Source organism: Epinephelus fuscoguttatus, linkage group LG5 (genome assembly GCF_011397635.1).
Source record: "Epinephelus fuscoguttatus linkage group LG5, E.fuscoguttatus.final_Chr_v1".
In the NCBI taxonomy this organism is placed as follows: Eukaryota; Metazoa; Chordata; class Actinopteri; order Perciformes; family Serranidae; genus Epinephelus; species Epinephelus fuscoguttatus.
The window spans coordinates 45,974,036-45,994,896 of NC_064756.1; the positions used below are offsets into that span (position 1 = coordinate 45,974,036).

Here is a 20,861-nt window from a genome sequence, read left to right on the forward strand (position 1 = left end):
TAACTCTAAATTGTCCGTAGGTGTGAATGTGAGCATGAATGGTTGTTTGTCTCTATGTGTCAGCCCTGCGATAGTCTGGCGACCTGTCCAGGGTGTACCCTGCCTCTCGCCCAATGTCAGCTGGGATAGGCTCCAGCCCCCGCGACCCTCAAGAGGATGAAGCAGTTAAAAGATGAATGAATGAACATTCTCACAGTCTTTCCTTCTTTTCCTTTCTACCCCTCTCTTTTCCATATCGCTAACATCAAAGATTAACATGACAAATGAAAAAAAACTAACATTAGCTAGCTAACTGCATTTTCACTCACAGTAGATCTATGTGCAACCAACTGCAATATGCTTGTGGAGGTTAAAAGAGGAGGCACTCAAACACTTCTTGTTGTTGTCTTTTTTACATTTTGTCATTAGAAAGTGGAGGCAGATGTGTCCAGGAATTGTAGCTGGAAGCTGTCTGTGGTTCTGCTCCCTCATCATCATCAATCAATGAATCAATCAATTTTATTTTATTTATAAAGCCCAGTATCACAAACCACAATTTGCCTCACAGGGTTTTACAGCATATGACATACCTCTGTCCTTAGGACCCTCGCAGCGGATAAGGAAAAAAAATCATTTAACAGGGAATAATATTATAATTCTTATTACAGCTATTATGGTACTATATGTTTAATATAGTATATATTAATATCTGATAGTATACATATGTGACAATAATCATGTGTATAATAGTAGAAGTATGACTAATGATAACAGCAGCAGCAGGAGGCATCAGGCAGGACCACGGCAGCAGCACAACCACATACGTCACACTATCCAAGCACTGCTACGATATAAGTTAACCTGCCAGACAGTGGAGCACAAAGGCTCCGTAGAAGAAGCTGAGTTAGTGTCATGCAGTACAGCCAAGTTAGCGAGATGTAGTAACAGGACATGAGTGTTAGCAAAGGAGAGAGAGAAGGAGAGAAGGTGCTCGGTGTATTATAGGTCGTGGTCAAAAAACAGGTGGTGCTTCTTTTTCTTTCAGGCAGCTGGCATTTTGGCATCTGTAGTAGAGGTGCTCCACATGCACTCTCCACCCCTACGCTTTATCCTCACATTTACAGCACATTGTTTGTAACCAGGGTAAATGTGGCAAATGTAGTGGATTAAAAAGTAGATTACTAGGTCGAAAGTATACTTGAGTGAAGAGTTGTGAAAAACTCTTTGAAAAAGAAATACAAAAGTATTTGTTTCTTGTGCATACTTGTAGCACATTTAACCACTCCTTCAATAGTACAGTTCAATAAAAGTACACAGTGCAATACTTAGTTACTAACACTAGCTGTATTTTAAGCGCATTATTAAAATCTCCTTTTGTAACCCTTCTGACATGAGTAAATCCCCACTTCCACAGGACTAACTGAATCCCGCGAGTGTGACTGAATAAGCTGAAACACCAGTTTCACCAGGATGGTCTCATGAATAAAAATTCAGACCATCAGATCAAGACTTAAGCCCAGTGCAGTCTAATACTACCTCATTTTTTTTTTTATGACCAAGACACATAAGCACTGAGATTCATTTTTGTCTGGTTCTGATCTACAGAAGATAGAGGGGCGGCTGTTGCTCAGAGGTAGAACGGGTTGTTCACTGATCGGAAGATAAGTGGTTTGATCTGCGTGTTGATGTATCCTTGGGCAAGGTATTGAACCCTTGCTCCCAATGGCTATTCCATCGGTGTGTGAGTGTGTTTAAAAACTGAGTAGCACCTTGTATGGTGCCACCAGTGTGTGAATGGGTGAATGTGACTCATAGTGTAAAAAGTGCTTTGAGTAGTCAGTTGACTAGAAAGGCGCTATACAAGTTTATCATAAACAAATTTATGTGCATGCATAAATCAAAAATCTTAAAACACTAACTCAGTTATTTTAAAAATTCATTTATTTAACTGAAATAATACAGTTGCAAATCTGTTAAGGCACCTTATTACAAATGCACAGATATCATGAGTAACTCCAAGTATAATAAAGTAACTTAGTGGAAACAATTGGGTAACATTCACATTAAAGATGAAGAAATTCAAATGTGTTTGAACAAACTGGACTTATGATAACACATTCTCTGATTACATTCAGTAAGATCCTCTAGTTGCTTTCAAACATAGTAGACGCAAACTGAATCCTTCTTTTCATACAGGTAGGCTTGAGTGCTGCCCAAAGAGTGGTACAAAAGTTTCTTTTTTTATCATTTCTGGTCAAACTTGGCAAGCTGTGCACAAGTCCTTTGGTATGCATGACTTTGCATCATTTTGTAAGACATCAACATGAATCCATCTGCTGCTCTCAAGTGAACAGGATTAAATTGGTGTCATCATCATTCATCTGAAGGCACCAAGGAGAAACTATTTCTCCACTCAATTTGAATTATTTCTGCAGCTTAAACTCTGCTTAGAGCAAAGAAACACAGTTTGAGGGAGGCTTTCATTTAAAAAAAATTGGTAGGCCAATCACTGGCCTTACAGAGGGAGGCTCGTCACGTGATGAGAGTAATCCTTTGGGTATAGCCATTGTCAGTTTTCAAAGTCCAGTCAGTTTGGGAGTTCATGAGTTCCTTTAATGTCTACTCTATAGCACCAGGCCTGGTGGCCACATACACAAAGACAACAATGAGCAGCACCACTACAGCTAGTGTAGGCAGTACTATAGTGGCCACCTGCTGTCGGGCTTCCTGCATGGCCTGCTTACGCTCCTTCTTGTCCTTGGACGATTCTTTTTTGGGTTTGCCTTTGAGCTGCCTCATGATGTCTTGATGACCGTTTACTCTGTCTTTGCTGTGCTCACAGGAACCTGAAAGAGACAGAAACATACTGTAGTGAGTCAGTTTTCAAGTCAAGTTGTTGACAGCTGAACGTCAATTTCCTGGAAATTAACATTGGCCCTAATGCATCAACATTTTTGTATTCCTCTCTTAAACCTGCCGGGGTCGCTCATTAAAGTATTTCCAGGTGGGTTCATTAAACTCTTTTAACTGACTCTTTTAATCTGTTCACTGTGTACAGCTAAGCAAGTAAACGATGACCTGATTTCCAAAAGGCATTAAGATGACACATTTCTTCAATATTTTAAGCATGATTATTTTTTTATTTCAATCTTTTAACGAAATAGGAAAAAGGCCCAAAGCAAACATTTGGGCACCCTGTACGGTCACGACTTAGTAGTGCCCCCTTTGGCAAGTATCACAGTTTCTAAGCACTTTCTGCATCCAGCCAAGAGTCTTTCAGTTCTCGTTTAGGGGATTTTCACCCATTCTTCCAGCAAAAGGCTTCTACCTCTGTGAGATTCTTCAGCCATCTTACATGCACTGCTCTTTTGAGGTCTTGAGGTAGTCCAATGTGGATTTTGAGGTGTGTTTAGGATCACTGTCTTATTGTACAGTAGAAGCCATCCTCTCTTCATCTTCAGCTCTTTAAAGATAGTGTGATGTTTGCTTCCTGAACTTGCTGGAATTTAACTGAATCCATTCTTCCCTCTACCTGTGAAATGTTCCCCATGCCAGTGGCTGCACCACAAACTCAAAGCATGATTGATCGACCCTGTGTTTAACAGTTGGACAGGTGTTCTTTTTATGAAATTCCTCAACCTTTTTTCTCCAAAAATACCTTTGCTCACTGCATCCAAAACATTCTATTTTAACTTCATCAGTCCACAGGACTTGTTTCCAAAAAAGCATCAGCCTTGTTTAGATGTTTCTTTGCAAACTTCTGACGCTGAATTTTGTGTCGAGGACACAGAAAAGGTTTTCTCCTGAAGACTCTTCCATGGTCACATCTGTGCAGGTGTTGCTGCATAGTACAACAGTGCACCACCACTCCAGAGTCTGGTAAATCTTCTTGCATGTCTTTTGCAGTCTTTTCCTGGTCTTCTGGACCTCAACTTGACCTCCACAGTTCATGTCAACTACCATTTCTTACATACTTTACGAAATGAGGACACATCTACCTGAAAATGATTTGCTTTTATTTATAAAGCTTTGAAATTTGCATCACCTGGCCTTTCCTAATAATGGTCGTGAACAAGCCATAGTTCCAACAAGCTAATTAAGGTCTGAAACCCTAATAAAAGTTGTATGAGAGCTCAAATGTCTTGGGGTGCCCATACGTTTGCATGGTGCTCCTTTCCTTTTTCCCCGAAGTGTAAAAACAAAAATATAATAATAATTAAATAAATAATATCTTTGGGGGCGGCACAGTGGTGTGGTGGTTAGCACTGTCGCCTCACAGCAAGAGGGTTCCTGGTCTGATCCCGGGTGTGGCAGCCCTTCTGTGCAGAGTTTGCATGTTCTCCCCATGTCAGCGTGGGTTCTCTCCGGGCACTCCAGCTTCATCCCAAAGACATGCGGATTGGGGATTAGGTTAATTGATAACTCTAAATTGTTCGTAGGTGTGAATGTGAGTGTGAATGGTTGTTTGTCTCTATGTGTCAGCCCTGCGATAGTCTGGTGACCTGTCCAGGGTGTACCCTGCCTCTCGCCCAATGTCAGCTGGGATAGGCTCCAGCCCCCCCGCGACCCTCAAGAGGATGAAGCAGTTAAAAGATGGATGGATGGATAATATCTTTCACATCTTCTACTTTAGGCCTTTTGGAGATCAGTTCATCTTGTACTTAATTAACTACTCACAGTAAAAGAAAATTTGACCATGGGTGCCCAAACCTTTGTATGCCACTGTAGGTAACTCTTTGGGTGAGAGAAGTTTTCTACCAACTGTGGCATAGACGTTACCATACCAATTATTTTAAAAAACAAGGTAACCTTGCAAAAGCTCAGTGATTTGGAAAGACAATGATGACATAGTGAACAGAAAATTGCACTTTCACATTTCTTCAAGTATGTCCCAAAACACTAGTCAGGTGTCCATATGAACATTCAAAAGAGGTTTTGCTTGTTGCAATTATTTCCTCCTGTTCATACTGGAAATTTGGAGATCCCTTTGTAATGTCATCATCAACCATTGTTTATTCAGGGAAAATTGACTGAGCATTAAGTTCTTTTACAGCAATGCCCTGAGTTCACATTCAATGGGCTGGAAGGATACAAATATATAATTGCAATAAAATGACAAAAAGTCCATAAAAACAAATAAGTAGCAGCAATGTCTATCAAGTATTAAAAACAGCAATAAAAGGACAGATACATTACAACAACCACAACAATAAAAATAATATTGTAGTAATATGTAGAAATCATGTCTGTCAGTCAACCAAAGGAGCCACACTGTAAAACAACCATATCATCCAGCATATACTTGAAATGATTTACATACCTGGCCAATTTCAATGTGTCTTTTAACTTGTTCTATTTATGTGGGGCTAAAAAACTAAAAGCTAATTTACTGAGCTCTGTACTGATTAGGAGTTTTGAGGGATAAAAATTCCTGTGATCGTGTGCGATGAGAGATGGATCTGTTGTCTGAAGTGATCTTGAAGGGTAGCTTTTAAGGAGACAATGTTTCTTCCCGTCTATCAGTGAGAGATGACCATAACACATTCTGATACAGTTCACAGTGGTAAGTTCTAAAACCATCCCCAGTAATAAAATGGAGACAACTGTGGTAGACTGTATCAAGGGATTTCAGTGTGGATTGAGCTGCATGCATTTACAAAATATCGCCATAATCTAAGACTGACATTATAGTTGACTGAATAATTGTCCTTCTGTTGTCTAAAGAGAAACATGACCTCAATCTGTACAATGCACCCAGTTTAATTTTTGCTTTACTTTGTGAGCTCAACCACGTGTGTTTTAAATGAAAGCTTGTCATCTAGGCAGATGCCAAGGTACAGTGGTGGAAAAAAGTTTTCGGACACCCCATGCATTTGTGAAATATTGCATTAAGAATCACTCTTAGGTCTTCAAGTGCAGTTTCTTTTAGTACAGTCACAGCCAAAATACTAAATAAATCCTAAAAAAAGCCATTAAAAACTTAAAATTGATTGGTTCCATAAAAATACATAAGAAATTTTGAGTATTGGGTCATTTTGGTACCAGTGATGAAGGTCGTTCTTTTTATAAAAAAAAGACACAATTTTTGTTGCCAAGCTTCGTGTCTACATAAAGCCAGCACATTTGAAAGTTCTTCAGACACAAAAATGGCTAAAACAAGGAACCTAACGCAGGAAACACGCCTGAAGATAAAGATTCTCGGCCAGGAAAGGTACAGCTGCCGCCAGATAGCCAGGAAGTGCAGATGCAGTCCTTCAGCAGTTGGATACGCTCTGCAGAAATACAGACGAACCAACAGCTTGGAAGACAAACCAAGATCTGGGCGTCCAAGGGTTTCCTCAGCAAGAAATGACCGCATCCTGATCCGCATGTGTAGGCAAAACCGCAGAATGACATCACAGGAGCTTCAGCAGCAGTGGTCAAACCAAACTGGTGTCCAGTGTTCCACCCGCACTGTACGTGGTCGACTTTTAGATCATGGCTTAAGGTCCTACAAGGCTATCAAGAAGCCCCTGATCAATGAGAGACAGAGGTTAGCCCGGCGTCGTTGGGCCCAGGCACACAAGAACTGGACAGCCAGGAATTGGAAGAAGATTTCGTGGTCAGATGAGTCCAGTTTCCCGCTTTATCTTCCTCCTACTAATGTGAGGTGCAGAAGGCCAGAAGCATTATCTCCAGCATGTACAGTACCTACTGTCAAGCATGGTGGAGGCAGTATCATGGTTTGGGGATGCATGAGTGCTGCTGGTGTTGGTCATCTCACTGTCTGTGATGGCACATTGAACTCCACCAAGTATTGTACCATTCTCGAAACCCACATGCTCCCTTCTGCGCGTGCACTGTTCCATCGAGGTAAAAACTAGATGTTTCAACAAGATAATGCCCCTTGCCACACATCCAAGGCCAGTAGAACTTGGCTGCAGGAGCACAGTATCCAGGTCTTAGAGTGGCCAGCTCAATCCCCGGACATGAGCCCCATTGAAAATCTGTGGTGGATTATCAAAAGGTCTGTTTCAAAGCATAAACCAAAGAATTTAGAAGAATTAAAAGCAGTAATTCAAGAAGAATGGGACAAGATTACCCCTCAACAGTGTGAAAGGCTCGTGGGGAACATGCTAGCCAGGATTAGAGCTCTACTACGTGCCAGTGGCAGGACTACTAAATATTAATTTGATGATGTGATGGTTTATTTATTTTTTGTTCAGTTTTGAACACATTCTCTGTTATTTGTTGACTTTGATACTGACAATGTTGAGAACTGACATATTGAAACTGTCAAGAATTTAGTTTTGTTAGTTTTTCAATAAACAAAAAAATATAATTTGTATTTGTTTGTATCTGTCTAATGCAGGCACACCTTTTGAAACACAAAAAAGATTTTTCCACAAATATTTCATGAGAATATTTGAGATTGTGTAAAATTTTAAGGGTGTCCGAAAACTTTTTTCCACCACTGTATTTGTAATCTGTAACACGTTCAGTGTGGGTGCCATTAAGGGAACGGATGGAAGAGGCGTCAAGATCACACTTCCTTGACCTTGTGAATATCATAAATTTAGTTTTGGTTTAAAATCAGTCTAATTTTTTTTTTAGGGATTTCTGCACGCAGTCAAATGCACACTGAAGGTTTGATACAGCTTCCTCTATCGATGGGGCATAAGCATAAAGAAGAGGCACAGATATCATTTCTATATAAAGCGAACAACAATGGGCCTAAAATTGACCCATTTTTCAATCTTAAATACTCTGAATTCACTCCTGCAGCATTTATACACTGGGTTCTATCAGTGTGTAATCCTGAAATCATTTAAATGATGCCTCATCAAAACCCAGCAAGGCCAATTTATGCAGAAGCAGTACGTGATCAACAGTATCAAAAGCCTTTGACAAGTCTATAAACAAGGTCGCACAGTGTCTCCTACGATCTAACGCTGAAACTATATCATTTAAAAACCACAGTTGCTGCTGTAATGGTGCTATGGCCGGATCTAAACCCAGACTAACAGGGACTTAAAATAGCATTTGCAGACAAAAAAAACACAAAGCTGTTAATTTACAAAAGATTCCAACACTTTAGCTAGCTGGCAAATAATTTCTTAAATAGTAAGTTGATATAGCCTTTTTAACCATGTAAGTGCATTTGTTCCTAAGATGTCTGAATGTTTGCCAGTCCATGTCACTACTAATGGATCTAGCCTGCGCCCAAGCTTTATTTCTTTGTAAAATAAACTCACCTAAATCACTTTTAAACCAAGGGTTACATCTGTTTTTAATCCTCAGTCTCTTAACTGGTGCATGTTTATCCGCTAAGGAGTAAAAAACAGACAAAAAGCATTGCAGTGCCAGGTCAGCATCTGGGATGAGAGTTACGAGAGAGAGGTCACTGACATGTGGGTCATGTAAGAAAGCCTGTTCAACAAAGTTTTACTGCAGTCCCATTCTTTTTGTTTTACAATTTCTAATGCAGCCCACTGGGCAGTGGTCGCTAAAATCAATAGGGCACACACAACTATGTGTATAATGATGTAGGGCTGCATGATTAATCGTAATAAAATCGTGATCTCGATTCATATGCATATGCGATCTGATTTTTCAATGAAGGCGATTCTGCCGGGCCCCGTCCGTGCCGGGAGTCGGGACATCATCTGCATGAAAACAAGTGCTCCCAACGAAGCAGCGTTGTACCACGTGATGCAGAGCGACAGCCGGCCGGCAGTTTGCCATTGGTTTTGGCCTTGGTGCCCCACATTTTGGCCGTGATGCCCCAATAAATTTGTATTTATCAAATGCCAAAGTGGCCTCGCCCTAAAAATGACTTAATTCCAGGCCTGGAATACCTACCTCAGAAAAATGTTGTTCAACATTGATATTATTGTTTAAATTGTTCAAAAGCTGTACGAGAAGACAAGAGACTAAAGTTTATTGTTTTTTGCGGTCAGTGTCAGGCTGTCAGCTGTTGCATTTAAGCTAAAAACAGGAGTGTTCCTTCTCTGCTGACCAGAGTTTATGTGCCTTGTGTCTCTTGTATCAGGCACAATCATAGGTTTTGTTATTTAATGATTTTTTTTATTATTATTTATTTATAATTTTTGTTACTTTTCCTTTTGTATCAGGAAATAAGCACAATAAATCTTTATGTTGAAAAAAATCGTGAGAGAATCATGATCTCAATTATAAGCCAAAAGATCGTGATTCTCATTTTTTCCAAAATCGTGCAGCCCTATAATGATGTGTCCTATTGGTAAAGAATGAGATCTAAGAATGTGATTCCAAAGTAAGGTGATGGGCAAACTCTGTAGTCCTCATCTATACAAATGTATTCCAAAATTAATCTGAAGATATTATGACGCTTCAGCAGGCTGAGTTAGACAAATCAAGTGGAAGTTTCAAAGCTACTGTCAGCATCCATCCATCCATCCATCCATCCATCCATTTTCATCCGCTTATCTGGGGCCAGGTCTCTGGGGCAGCAGGCCAAGCAAAGCACCCCAGACGTCCCTCTCCCCAGCAATGCTTTCAAGTTCCTCCTTGGGGACCCCAAGGTGTTCCCAGGCCAGATGAGATATGTAATCTCTCCAGCGTGTTCTGGGTCTCCTGCGGGACCTCCTACCAGTGGGACGTCCCCAAAACAACTCCAGCAGGAGGCGCACAGGAGGCATCCTGATCAGATGCCTGAATGACCTCGACTGACCCCTTTTGATGCAAAGGAGCAGTGGCTCTACTCCGAGTTCCCTCCGGATGTCTGAGCTCCATACCCTATCTCTGAGCCCAGCCATCCTGTGGAGGAAACTCATTTCGGCCGCTTGTATCCGCCATCTCTTTGACTACCCAGAGCTCATGACCATAGGTGAGGGCTGGGACGTAGATGGACCATTAAATCAAAAGCTTCGCCTTCCGCCTCAACTCCCCCTTCATAACAATAGTCCAGCGCAGCAGCCGCATCACTACATAAGCCGCACCACACCGCCGATCCATTTCACACTCCCTTCTACCCTCACTTATGAACAACACCCCGAGATACTTGAATTCCCTCGCGTGAGGCAGTAACTCTCTCCCAACCTGGAGGGGGCAAAACTGATGTGACACCACAGAAAAACATCAGCCACCGCCTTTGATGAATGTCATCTTATTTGCCAATAGGCAGATGGCAGTTCACAAGGCAAATACTGGCTGATACTAATGTGTGGTGCATTCTTAATATATATGTAGTAAAGAGCATAATACTTCTTTCTAAAAGGTAATGCATGTAAGGAGTAGAGGTATAAAGAAACAATGGAAATACTCAATAAAATTACAAGTACCTTTAAGCTGTCCTAAGTACTTGAGTAAATGTACTTCGCAACTTTCCATCACTGCTCTCTACTACTAAACCATTTATTCTCCTCTCAACCAAGCTAGTCATGAGATTAATGTGACAGCTTTGGTGAGATTCTGAGCTATTATTTCAATGGATTGTGCACTGGGCTTGTGCCGGTTTGAAAATTTTCCAACCAATTTGATTTAAAGCCAAATATTTAACCGAACCAATATATCGAATTATATACTTAATTTTACCACTGGGGGTCGCATTTGAGCTATTTTTCTCAATATAAGCCCATTACAGTAATGTGCTTCCAATCCATGAGGTGGCGGTAATGCTGTATTAACCGCCAATACACACAAGGTTACACAAGAAGAAGAAGACACAGCAGGACACCAGGGGTGCGTCCCAAGTCTCTTAAATTACTGCTAGTGCTACTGCTAGCTGACTTTGCTAGCTGTTTAGCCCCTCCCACCTAGGAAAAAATGCGAGGAACTAGCGCTAGGAGCGATGAGCGAGCATTGTCGGTTTAAGAGACATGAGACGGCCTTACTCTGAAGCGTCACGTGAAGCGACGTCCATTCTTGATGACAGCGGCACAACTGGATCTGCTGCATAACGGAGCCAGCATTTAGCGTACATCCCAAGTCTCATTATATTCGCTGATCAAAGCCGTAACCCCCTGCCCCCCGCCATCATGACTTTGGTCACACAGTTTTGCATGTGTTACCATTGTTACTGAGACATTTGCCGAAGTTTGTGGCAATTAAAGAACGGTCTGTAGCCCTGCCACTGTCACTGTGATGAGCATCATTATCATTATTATTATCATCATCATTATTATCACTATTATTAAATCCACTTGCCATCATTCAACAAGTCAGCTGCTGAGTGAATAAGACATCAGACTTGTCAGTCTACCTCAATCAATTTTATCAATTTTATTTATAAAGCCCAATATCACAAATCACAATTTGCCTCACAGGGCTTTACAGCATACGACATCCCTCTGTCCTAGGACCCTCACAGCAGATAAGGAAAAACTCCGCAAAAAAACCCTTTTACGGGGGAAAAACGGTAGAAACCTCAGGAAGAGCAACTGAGGAGGGATCCCTCTTTCAGGACGGACAGACGTGCAATAGATGTCGTACAGAACAGATCAGCATAACAAATTAACAGTAATCCGTATGACACAATGAGACGGAGAGAGAGAGAGAGAGACAGAGACAGAGAGAGAGACAGTGACAGAGAGAGGTGCAGGACAGACGGTAATGACAGTAGCTTACAACAACATGAAAGTAATAATATTAATTAATATTAATATTAATAGGCTAATTAATATTACCTACAAGCTATTAAACATTATTCCACTCACATGACATGCAGGACAATTAATGATGGGCAAATGTGTGTGTGTGTTTGTGTGTGGTGTTATATCAACACGTGTGGTTCTGGACATGAGCAGCTGTACATTTAACAGCCACACATCACCGACAGTCCGCTGAACAACGCAACAGATTGTGAATGAAATAAACTTAATTACAACATGACAGTCTTGCACGAAATATCATTAACGTTACTCTTTGTAGTCACGTAGGCATGTGAATTATAGCGTTTCATTGCAAAGAATGCATGTAACGGGTACACTTGCGCTATTTCTCCGCCATCTCATTCAAATGAGCCAGATAAAGGGGGCGGGTATTTATACATCATGGCCTCAAGCTGAAAAAGACTTCCTGTTAGGAACCTCTCAACCATCCTCGCTCGTAGCTGCTTAAAGCTTGCTGCTAGCTCCTAGCGCTAGCTCCTCGCTGCACAAATAAGAGACTTGGGACGGCCTAGAAGATGGCGGACCTCGAACGACTTCCGGTTCAAGCGAGGAGCTAGCAGTAGCACTATAAAAATAAGAGACTTCGGACGCACCCCAGGGCTGAGTCCGAAATCATTCACTACTCCCTAAATAGTGCACTAAATAGTGTGTTCGCTATTTTGTAGTGCTGTCCGAACGTTTAGTGTAAATTAATATACGCTATATAGTGGACTCATAGTATCCCACAATGCAGCGCGAAAAGTAGTGTACAACCGATGGTCACCAACCAAGCAATATGTACCATGATGCATTGCGGAGGCGCCAGTAGCAGACGGCAGACATGGCGGACAGTGAGGAGGAGCACCAGGTGCAGCAGGGAAATACATACAAATGTAAATAAATTTCCGCTGACTTTCGATGATACGTTGAATTTTAACTGTTTTTGTTTAACTGCTGTGTCCGAAATCACTCAACACTGTATGTGCTGCGTCATTATGGCAGAAATCACGGCTACCGATCATGGACGTATTAACGATACATGTACGTTAACTGTTACATCCCTGCTAGTGATCCTTTGTACAGTAATTTTTATTGGTAAGGCTATAATGTTAGCTATAACTAGACAATCGTCAATTTCTTTTTAAAATGACAAGTAACAAAATTACATTGGAGTTAGGGCTGCAAAGATTAATCGTTTGACTACTGAATTAATCGCCAACTATTTTGATAATCGACAAGTCTTTTTTTTTCTTTTTTTTTTTAAGAAGAAGAAGAAAAAGTCCAAATTCTCTGATTCCAGCTTCTTATATTTTCTGGTTTCTCTAGTCTATGACAGTAAAGTGGAGATCTTTAGGTTGTGGACTGTTGGTTTGCGGATGTCTTCTTGGGCTTTGGGTGGATGGCAAGATGGCGCCGGTGTGTCAGTTTTGTGCTGTTTGTTCTGTATCTGGCGTCTGTCACAAGGAGCGTAAACTCTCTGCTGGTTTACGAATACCAGGAGTTATTAGATATCAAAACCACTGTGGACTTTTTGGCAGAGTATGGTCTGGGTGATCAAAAAACTTCTCGTCCTCCACTTCTGGCGGATGTCCCTGCTCACCTGCTCCGTGCTGGGGCTCCACTCCCTCGGAGGCGCAGACGCAGAGGGACGCGCAGCGGCCAGCTAGTCCGGATCAAAGCCTGGCTGGCCTCCTCTCCCGGTGTGGCACAGATTCCCAGCTGGATTTCGCAGGAATATGGAGCCTATCTTTGCCGTTTTCTCTCCCGGCGCGCCCTCGCTCCAGTCGGCACCTGGCTGGTAACTGTTGTTGGCCTGTATGAAGCGCTCCATGTTATGCGCCCTCGCCTGCCTTGTCACCGGCGTCTTGGTGGAGTGAACTGGCGTAACCTCAAGCCGCTGAGCCGGACAGCTCATGCGGCTGTAATCCCGGCGTTTTCACCGGCTTCGACTAGATGTGCGCTGATTAACACAAGATCGGTGATGAACAAGACTTTCATTCTCCAGGACTTCTTCACCTCACGCGCCTTGGATAGGCTATACTTTTCCTGACGGAAACCTGGATAAACGCGGGTGAGTCAGCTGCCTTCACAGAACTATTACCTCGTGATTGTACATTTCTTAATGCACCGAGAACCACTGGTTGTGGAGGAGGAATAGCAACTGTTTTTAAAAATGGGTTGTGCTGCAAACCTTTGTTGCCGATGTCCTTCTCCTCTTTTGAACTGAGCCTGTTTGAACTTGGTCGGTTGGACCCAGTACTTTGTGCGGTTTTCTACCGGCCGCCGAAATATAACAGTCTTTTTGTTAACGACTTCTCTGATTTCCTGGCTGGTATCATGACAAACTACGACTTTATTTGAATTTAACTTGCCCTGTCAGAGTTTTAAACCGCACGCTCCTGTGCGCCGCTGCCGCATCATAAAGCCTTCTACCGCTGCTCAGTTTTCTTCTGTTTTTATGAATGAAAATCAGTCTGACAAAAGGCCTTCTGCTGTTTTTGACACTGAGCAATTGACATTAACTTTTCTTTCCACCTGTGCCGGCACTCTTGACTCTGTCGGTCCTCTCAAAGTTATGCGTCCCAGACCCAAATCTGAACCATGGCTCAATGACGCGGCCAGACGAGAGCTGAGCACAGGTGGAAGAAAGATAACCTTCATGTGTCTAATGAAATTCTTAAAGAAAGCTGGAGAACATATCAGAGAACTGTTAAAGTAGAAAAAACTGCCTATTTTTCTGATATAATTTCCCGAAATCTTAATAAACCACGTGTTCTTTTTGAAACTATTCAAAATCAAAGTCCAGTTGCCTACGATTTAATTGTTGCCAAAATGGAATTGACCTGGATAAATGAGAATATCCACAGACTTTTGAAACTATTGATTCTATTCTAAATGCTCCCCAATCCACCTGTCTGGAAGCTTCTTCTAAAGTCTGTGAGGATTTTCTCTATTATTTTATTGACAAGGTTGCCAGTATCAAAGCCCATATCTCACCACCCTCTTTTGACCCCTCCATAGCTGTCACTTGCTCAGCTACCTTACGCCAGTTTGAGCCTGTGTCGCTTTCTTCTCTCACTAAAATTGTCACTCAACTCAAACCCTCTTTTTGTCCCACAGACATCATTCCTCCCCACCTCTTTAAAGAGGTCTGAGAGGCTGTTGGACTTAATGTCCAAAGAATCATAAATAGCAGTCTTGCTTCAGGTGTTGTACCCACATATTTTAAAGAAGCTGTTATGGAACCCCTCATAAAGAAACCTAATCTGGACACTTTGGTCCTGTCTAATTACAGGCCTATCTCAAAGCTTCCTTTTTCAAAAATCCTTGAAAAAATTGTACTCTTACAACTGCAGTCGTTTTTGGAGGTAAACAGCATCCTTGAGATTTTTCAGCCTGGTTTCAAAGCTTTTCACAGCACTGAGTCTGCACTTTTAAGGGTTCTTAATGATCTTTTATTAATTACTGACTCTGGTGATTCTGCCATTCTTATGCTTTTAGACCTTTCTGCTGCGTTCGACACAGTTGACCACACAATTCTCATTTTGCGTCTGGAACACTGTGTGGGTATCAGGGATGCTGGCTTAGAGTGGTTTAGGTCGTATCTGTCTGGGAGATGCTTCTCTGTGAGACTAGGTGATGCTACGTCATCTTCTGCTCCCGTCTTGTGGAGTTCCCCAAGGCTCAATTCTCGGGCCCATCCTTTTTTCTTTATACATGGTCCCCCTTGGATTGATTTTTAAAAAACACGGTATCACTTACCACTTTTACGCGGATGACTCCCAAATCTACCTCCCGCTCAAAAGAAATAACAACAGCTCCCTGATACCTCCACTAGAATGTCTAAAAGATATCAAGGCATGGATGGCTTTTAATTTTTTAAACTTGAATGAGGACAAAACTGAGGTTATGGTGTTTGGACCCAGTCGGGTCCGTGATGTCCCTCCTATAGACCTGGGTCCACTCCAGCCCTACCTAAAACCCATAGTCACCAACCTCGGCGTTAAAATGGACAGTGGTTTTAAACTTGATAAACAGATAAATTCTGTAGTGAAGACCCATTTTTTATCATCTGAGGCTTTTATCTAAAATTAAAAGTGTAGTATCTTTTAATGATTGATGCTTTTATCTCGACCTGTTTGGACTACTGTAATGCTCTCTATATTGGTATTAACCAGGCCTCCCTTGCACGCTTACAGTTAGTCCAAAACGCGGCAGCACGCCTTTTAACAGGAACCCAAAAGCAGGACCACATTACCCCCATTCTCGCCTCCCTCCACTGGCTCCCTGCCCATTTTAGAATTAATTTTAAGATCTTGTTGTTCGTTTTTAAGTCGTTAAATGGGCTGGCGCCTGACTATATCGCGGACCTTATTCACATCTACACCCCCTCCAGAGTATTGAGGTCCGCTGATCTTTTGCAGCTCGTTGTCCCAAAATCAAGACAAAATACTAGGGGCGACCGTGCTTTTTCTGCGGTAGCTCTGAAATTATGGAATGAGCTACCCTCCCACGTCAAAATGGCCCCTACCCTGGAAACTATTAAGTCCTGCTTAAAAACGTACCTGTATTCCCTGGCTTTTAATCCATCATGAGAGTTTGTCTGATCTCTGTTTTATCGCGATCTCTGTTTTTGTTTTTGTCTCTCTCTGTTTTGTATTGCGATTGAATCACTGGTTGGTTATTTTTCTGTTTTTAGGTAATTTCAGTGTTTTAAATACTTGTTTTATTTATTTACTGTGTTCTTTTAAATTTGTTGTGCAGCACTTTGTTAACCCTGTGTTTTTAAAATGTGTCATATAAATAAAAGTGGATTGGATTGGATTGGATTGGAACAGTGATCAACATTTTTCACCATTTTATAGACCAAAAGCCGAAGACATTAATCGTTTTTATTTACTTTTTGTAGCAGCTAAATATCAGCAGCAAAGTTGATTAAAAATGTAATTTTCAATGAATTATCATCTTTCTTGTGTTTATTATTAACGTGCACATAATTAAAGCAACCTCGTGCTAAATTTAAAAGCTAGAGTAATATAATAATTATGCAATACATAATCAGATTAGTCAACTAATCAATTCACTGGTCAGTGAGTAGTTGTATCAAAATAGTGGTTAGTTGCAGCCCTAATTGGAGTGTCACATAAGCACTACAGAAATATTAATTTTCAATAAATGTAATCTCTTCAGGGACTGACGATGATGTAGCCAAATTAATTCGCCTGAGGAGAGAGAGGGACCACCTCTTCTCAGGCAAAAGGTCTGCCGCGGCAGCCGGATGGAAGTGAGTTATGTCAAATTCTTTTGAAGGAGTATCTTATTTTAATGTGAATTCATAACAAAAGTAAAATTACTCTTAATCCTTTTACTATATTCCCATATATCAACATTGTTGATGATACTGATAGATTCATTTCTTGTTTTTCAATCCACTTGTTAGGTTTTGTATTGTTGTAGAGCTGTACTGAAAGAGATGGGCTTGGCTGGGATGGTGAGCCCTGCCCGAGCAGCCAAGAAGTGGGAGAATCTCAAGAAGACGTACAAGGTTTGTATTCATTGTTTTTACCAATAGTCCTAAATAGCGAAAGCATAGATGAAAGATCAGGTACTGTTCTCCTTGAGTAATTCCTTTGCTGTATTAAATTGCAATGTGTGCAGGAGGTCAGGAAGCCACCGTCAGGGAGGGGCACTGAATCGGGGGAGGCCACGGCTGAGAATTGGAAGTGGTTCTCCCTCATGGATGAGGCAATAAGTGGGAAGCCATCCATCCAGCCTCCATGCCTCATTGCCTCAGCCTAGGGGGAAAACACTTTAATGTCGACATCAGCCTCCCCCGATTCAGTGCCATCAGAGCCAGGGAGTCAGACTCCAGAGCCCGAAGAGCCAGGGCCATCAAAAAGGCAGAAGAGGGACCCGATACTGGAGCTGCTGGAGCGGGAGGAGAAGAGGACAGAGGATAGGGCCAAGAGAGCGGAGGCAAGGGAGGAAAGACTTGTGAATTTATTAGAAAAGATTGTTGAAAAAATGTAAATGAAAAAAAAACAAATAAACAACTTTTCCCTGCCCCCAATGAAATTTGATCTCTCGCAGCAGCAGCAGCAGCAGCAGCAGACAGCTGAGCGGAGCAGAGGGACTCCCTCTGAAGCCTCTGAGACAGACTAAACAAAACACTTGTAGGCTCCTCCACTTCATTTATAAACAAACATAAACCTTATTAAGTTGTCATAATGCATGTTACAATGCAAGATAAGTTGAATAAAGTCCCTTGACACGCCGCCGATGTGAAAAGCTTTTTTTTTTCTCTCTCTCTCTCCTCCGGTTTATCCGGTTGACGTGAATTAAACCGGGTGGAGCTCTTAAACCGGAAATCGGCACAAGTCTATTGTGCACCAGTCACAATCGTTTCAATTCTTGCCTTTCAAACCATGTCATCTGGCAATGTTTCGCTGTTTAGGTGTAACATGAACGGTCAGTAACTCGCTGCTGAGTTAATACTGTAGATTAATAGCAACAGCAGTGCTTTAATATGGTGTAGAATACAGTGACCATGTCCTGCTTTACGTCAGGGGAAAACTTCAGTGGCGGAAAGATCAGACATTTAAATTTTAACTTTTGTAAATGCAATGCCTGTAGTTGTTTGTTATTGGGCATAACAAACAGAGTCCTTAAAGGAGCTATATGTAAGAAATCTAAAGCAAATAGTCGTAAAATCATCCTAATATGTCACAGAGACTAAGGAATAATGTTAATATAACATACTGATCTCACCAACAACAATAGTACAGCCAGAATATTCGCATTTAAAAAAAATTTTTTACAGTCCGCAAATCATGTTTATGTTTTGAATTTGTGTTTTGGCCTGTTGCGCCACCCACCGCCGTCTACCAGTCACGCAGTCAGTAGAGTCTCAGCATCAGTTACAGTTACGACGGAGCTACAATGGCTGATGGTGCAACTAAACCCAAACGACCTCGTTATGATTCCCAAAAACGCCAAGACAAAACTCGAGGCAAAGCGAGGGTCTATATAGGAGATGCTTTTGAACGGTGGAGACAGTTGAAAGCGATGAAGAATTTGAAATCGGATGTCGATGTGGCTACTCTTCTCCTCAACAGGTAAGCTTTAGCCAAAGTTGGCTAACTAGCATCATAGTAAGATGGCGATGGACATTTCGAATACTTTCAACTGTTATTCATTTTCAATCATACGTTGTAGCCCATGTGCAGGTGGGTCATCGACCCGACTGATTTTTTTGAGAAACAAACGTTAGCAGCACAGCAAGCAGCATTAGCAGTGTCCCGGTACATAGCATTAGCAGCCAGCTCCTCCTCCGCTGTATCCCGGCAGCAGCGTTAGCAGCAGAGAAGCCGGACTTGCTCAAACGGTCCGCTGGAAAACCAAAGATCAAGGACGTGGCGACGCGGCCCTGCCACGGCAGCCACCTGTGGCCAAACAAATCAGTCTCCAGCGTGCTGCTGTCCAGCAACCTCGAATCTGTAGGGGAGGGGGGGGCAGACACGACTTGCGGCAGTATTTTGAATTTGAGCGCAGTAACCGTTTTGGCCACATTCTTACATACGGCGCCTTTAACAAAACTATTTGGTGTGAATACATGCTTATACTTCAGCTGACAAGGTATAAAGTAGATGTGCTTTGCTCATATAGCAAACAGTATGATAAGCCTGTTGTCATGGAGAGTAAAAGATAGGGACATTATTTATTTTCCAACATTGCATCTCACCAAGCGATGGGAGGTAAACTAAACTACCAAGGACAATGAATTCATATCTGCCCTGATATGACTACAGAGCAGCGCAAATAACAGGCCCAGTTCAACGATGTCAGGGCACTTTTACGCACAGCCAACCTAAGACATGGCATCACTTACCCTGCCAAACTGCTGGTAACTTCCTGGGGAAAAAAACACTCCTTTACCAGAGCAACGGAGGTGATGGATTTCTTCGAACAACAGGTGAAACCCTCTCTTAATACGTCAAATTCTAAAAACTTTTTGACAGCAGTTATGGTGAGGTGGGGACACCAGTAACTTTAGGACAGTTGGACATGAGACTTTTTTTCTGAATGAACTTTTATGTCAGTGTGCAGGTTACTACTTTCTTGATTTAGGTCAACTTTATTATTTGTTTGTTTTTCCCCCTTCCTCTCCCAATACTAAGGAACATATTTTGGAAATGATTTAATATGATTAATTAAGCTGAGCCGACTGAAATTTGAAGAGTCACTTAAAAAAGCGACATGGACCCGCTTTCCTTTCTCCTTGTTAAATGTGTTACAGCTCTGCATAGATGGGGCGGAGTGAGGAGTCAGTATAGGACAACATTTTTTTCTATATTTCATTGTCTTTGATGATATTTTTGTCCTGTTTGTGGGTGGCTCAGAGGGCTGGGGTGGGGGGTGATGGATCTTCTATGTGTTTTTTTTCCCTTTTTGTGCTGGTATAAAATCAGGACTCAATTTAAAATTGTATGTCTATAACTAGCAAGAAATAAAACTGATTTAGCAATGTTGCAGGAGACACATTTGTGCAGAGATGATGTTAGCAGATTGGAAAAAAAAATTATATAAAGTTTGTGCTTCTGCTTTACATAAAACAAAAGGGGTAATAATACTAATACGTAAATCACTACAAATAAACATCACTGATCATAGACCGCGGGTAACTGATCATAGACCCGGGTAACTTTTGTACTCTGACATAAAGGGCTGCACTGGGACCCGGCGGGACCCAACGCAAATAGTAATAGTCATTTTGATCCACACTCCACCAGTTGGTGGCGGTAATGGGCCAATTCGCTGTTTGCCAACCGCCATTAAACAGTAGAAGAAGAAGAAAAATAAGAAGAAGATGTAGCCTAGCGACGGGATGTCAACACAGAAACTTGGTGCACATGCATGAGCGTTTCCACTCCATATTTATTCATAAATGGACGAATATGCCCTGAACCATACCAATTTGCCGCTTGCTCCACCTGTCTGTCTGTCTGTCTGTCTGTCTGTCTGTAAGGTCCATCTGTCATGAGACAAACATGAAAGACGACGTGCAGTTTATTGTGTTTCACCGGCGACGAGCTGTCATTACGGGCGACTATTACGCACGTCTGCGCGCTCTTTATAACTCACTGTGTGAACCTATGTTGCATAATAAAGATTTGCCCCCTCGTAATTTTTAACCGCTACCTCAGTAGGCAACTTCATCCTGGCGCCGGGCTTGCCTTAACCTCAATCACTGCGTGATTATATAAAGGTAGAAAA

General features: G+C 41.8%; 1 protein-coding gene across 3 annotated transcripts in view; it reads right to left on the minus strand.

The window, feature by feature from the left end:
- Positions 1-1,902: 1,902 nt before the first annotated feature.
- smco4 (single-pass membrane protein with coiled-coil domains 4) overlaps positions 1,903-20,861 on the minus strand; it is a 44,570-nt gene continuing 25,611 nt past the window's right edge. For all 3 annotated transcript variants that reach the window (XM_049576852.1, XM_049576853.1, XM_049576854.1), the window contains one exon: positions 1,903-2,825. In XM_049576852.1, coding sequence (XP_049432809.1) covers positions 2,599-2,825 — 227 coding nt within the window. In that variant the 3' untranslated portion in view covers positions 1,903-2,598. The remainder of the gene's footprint in view (positions 2,826-20,861) is intronic.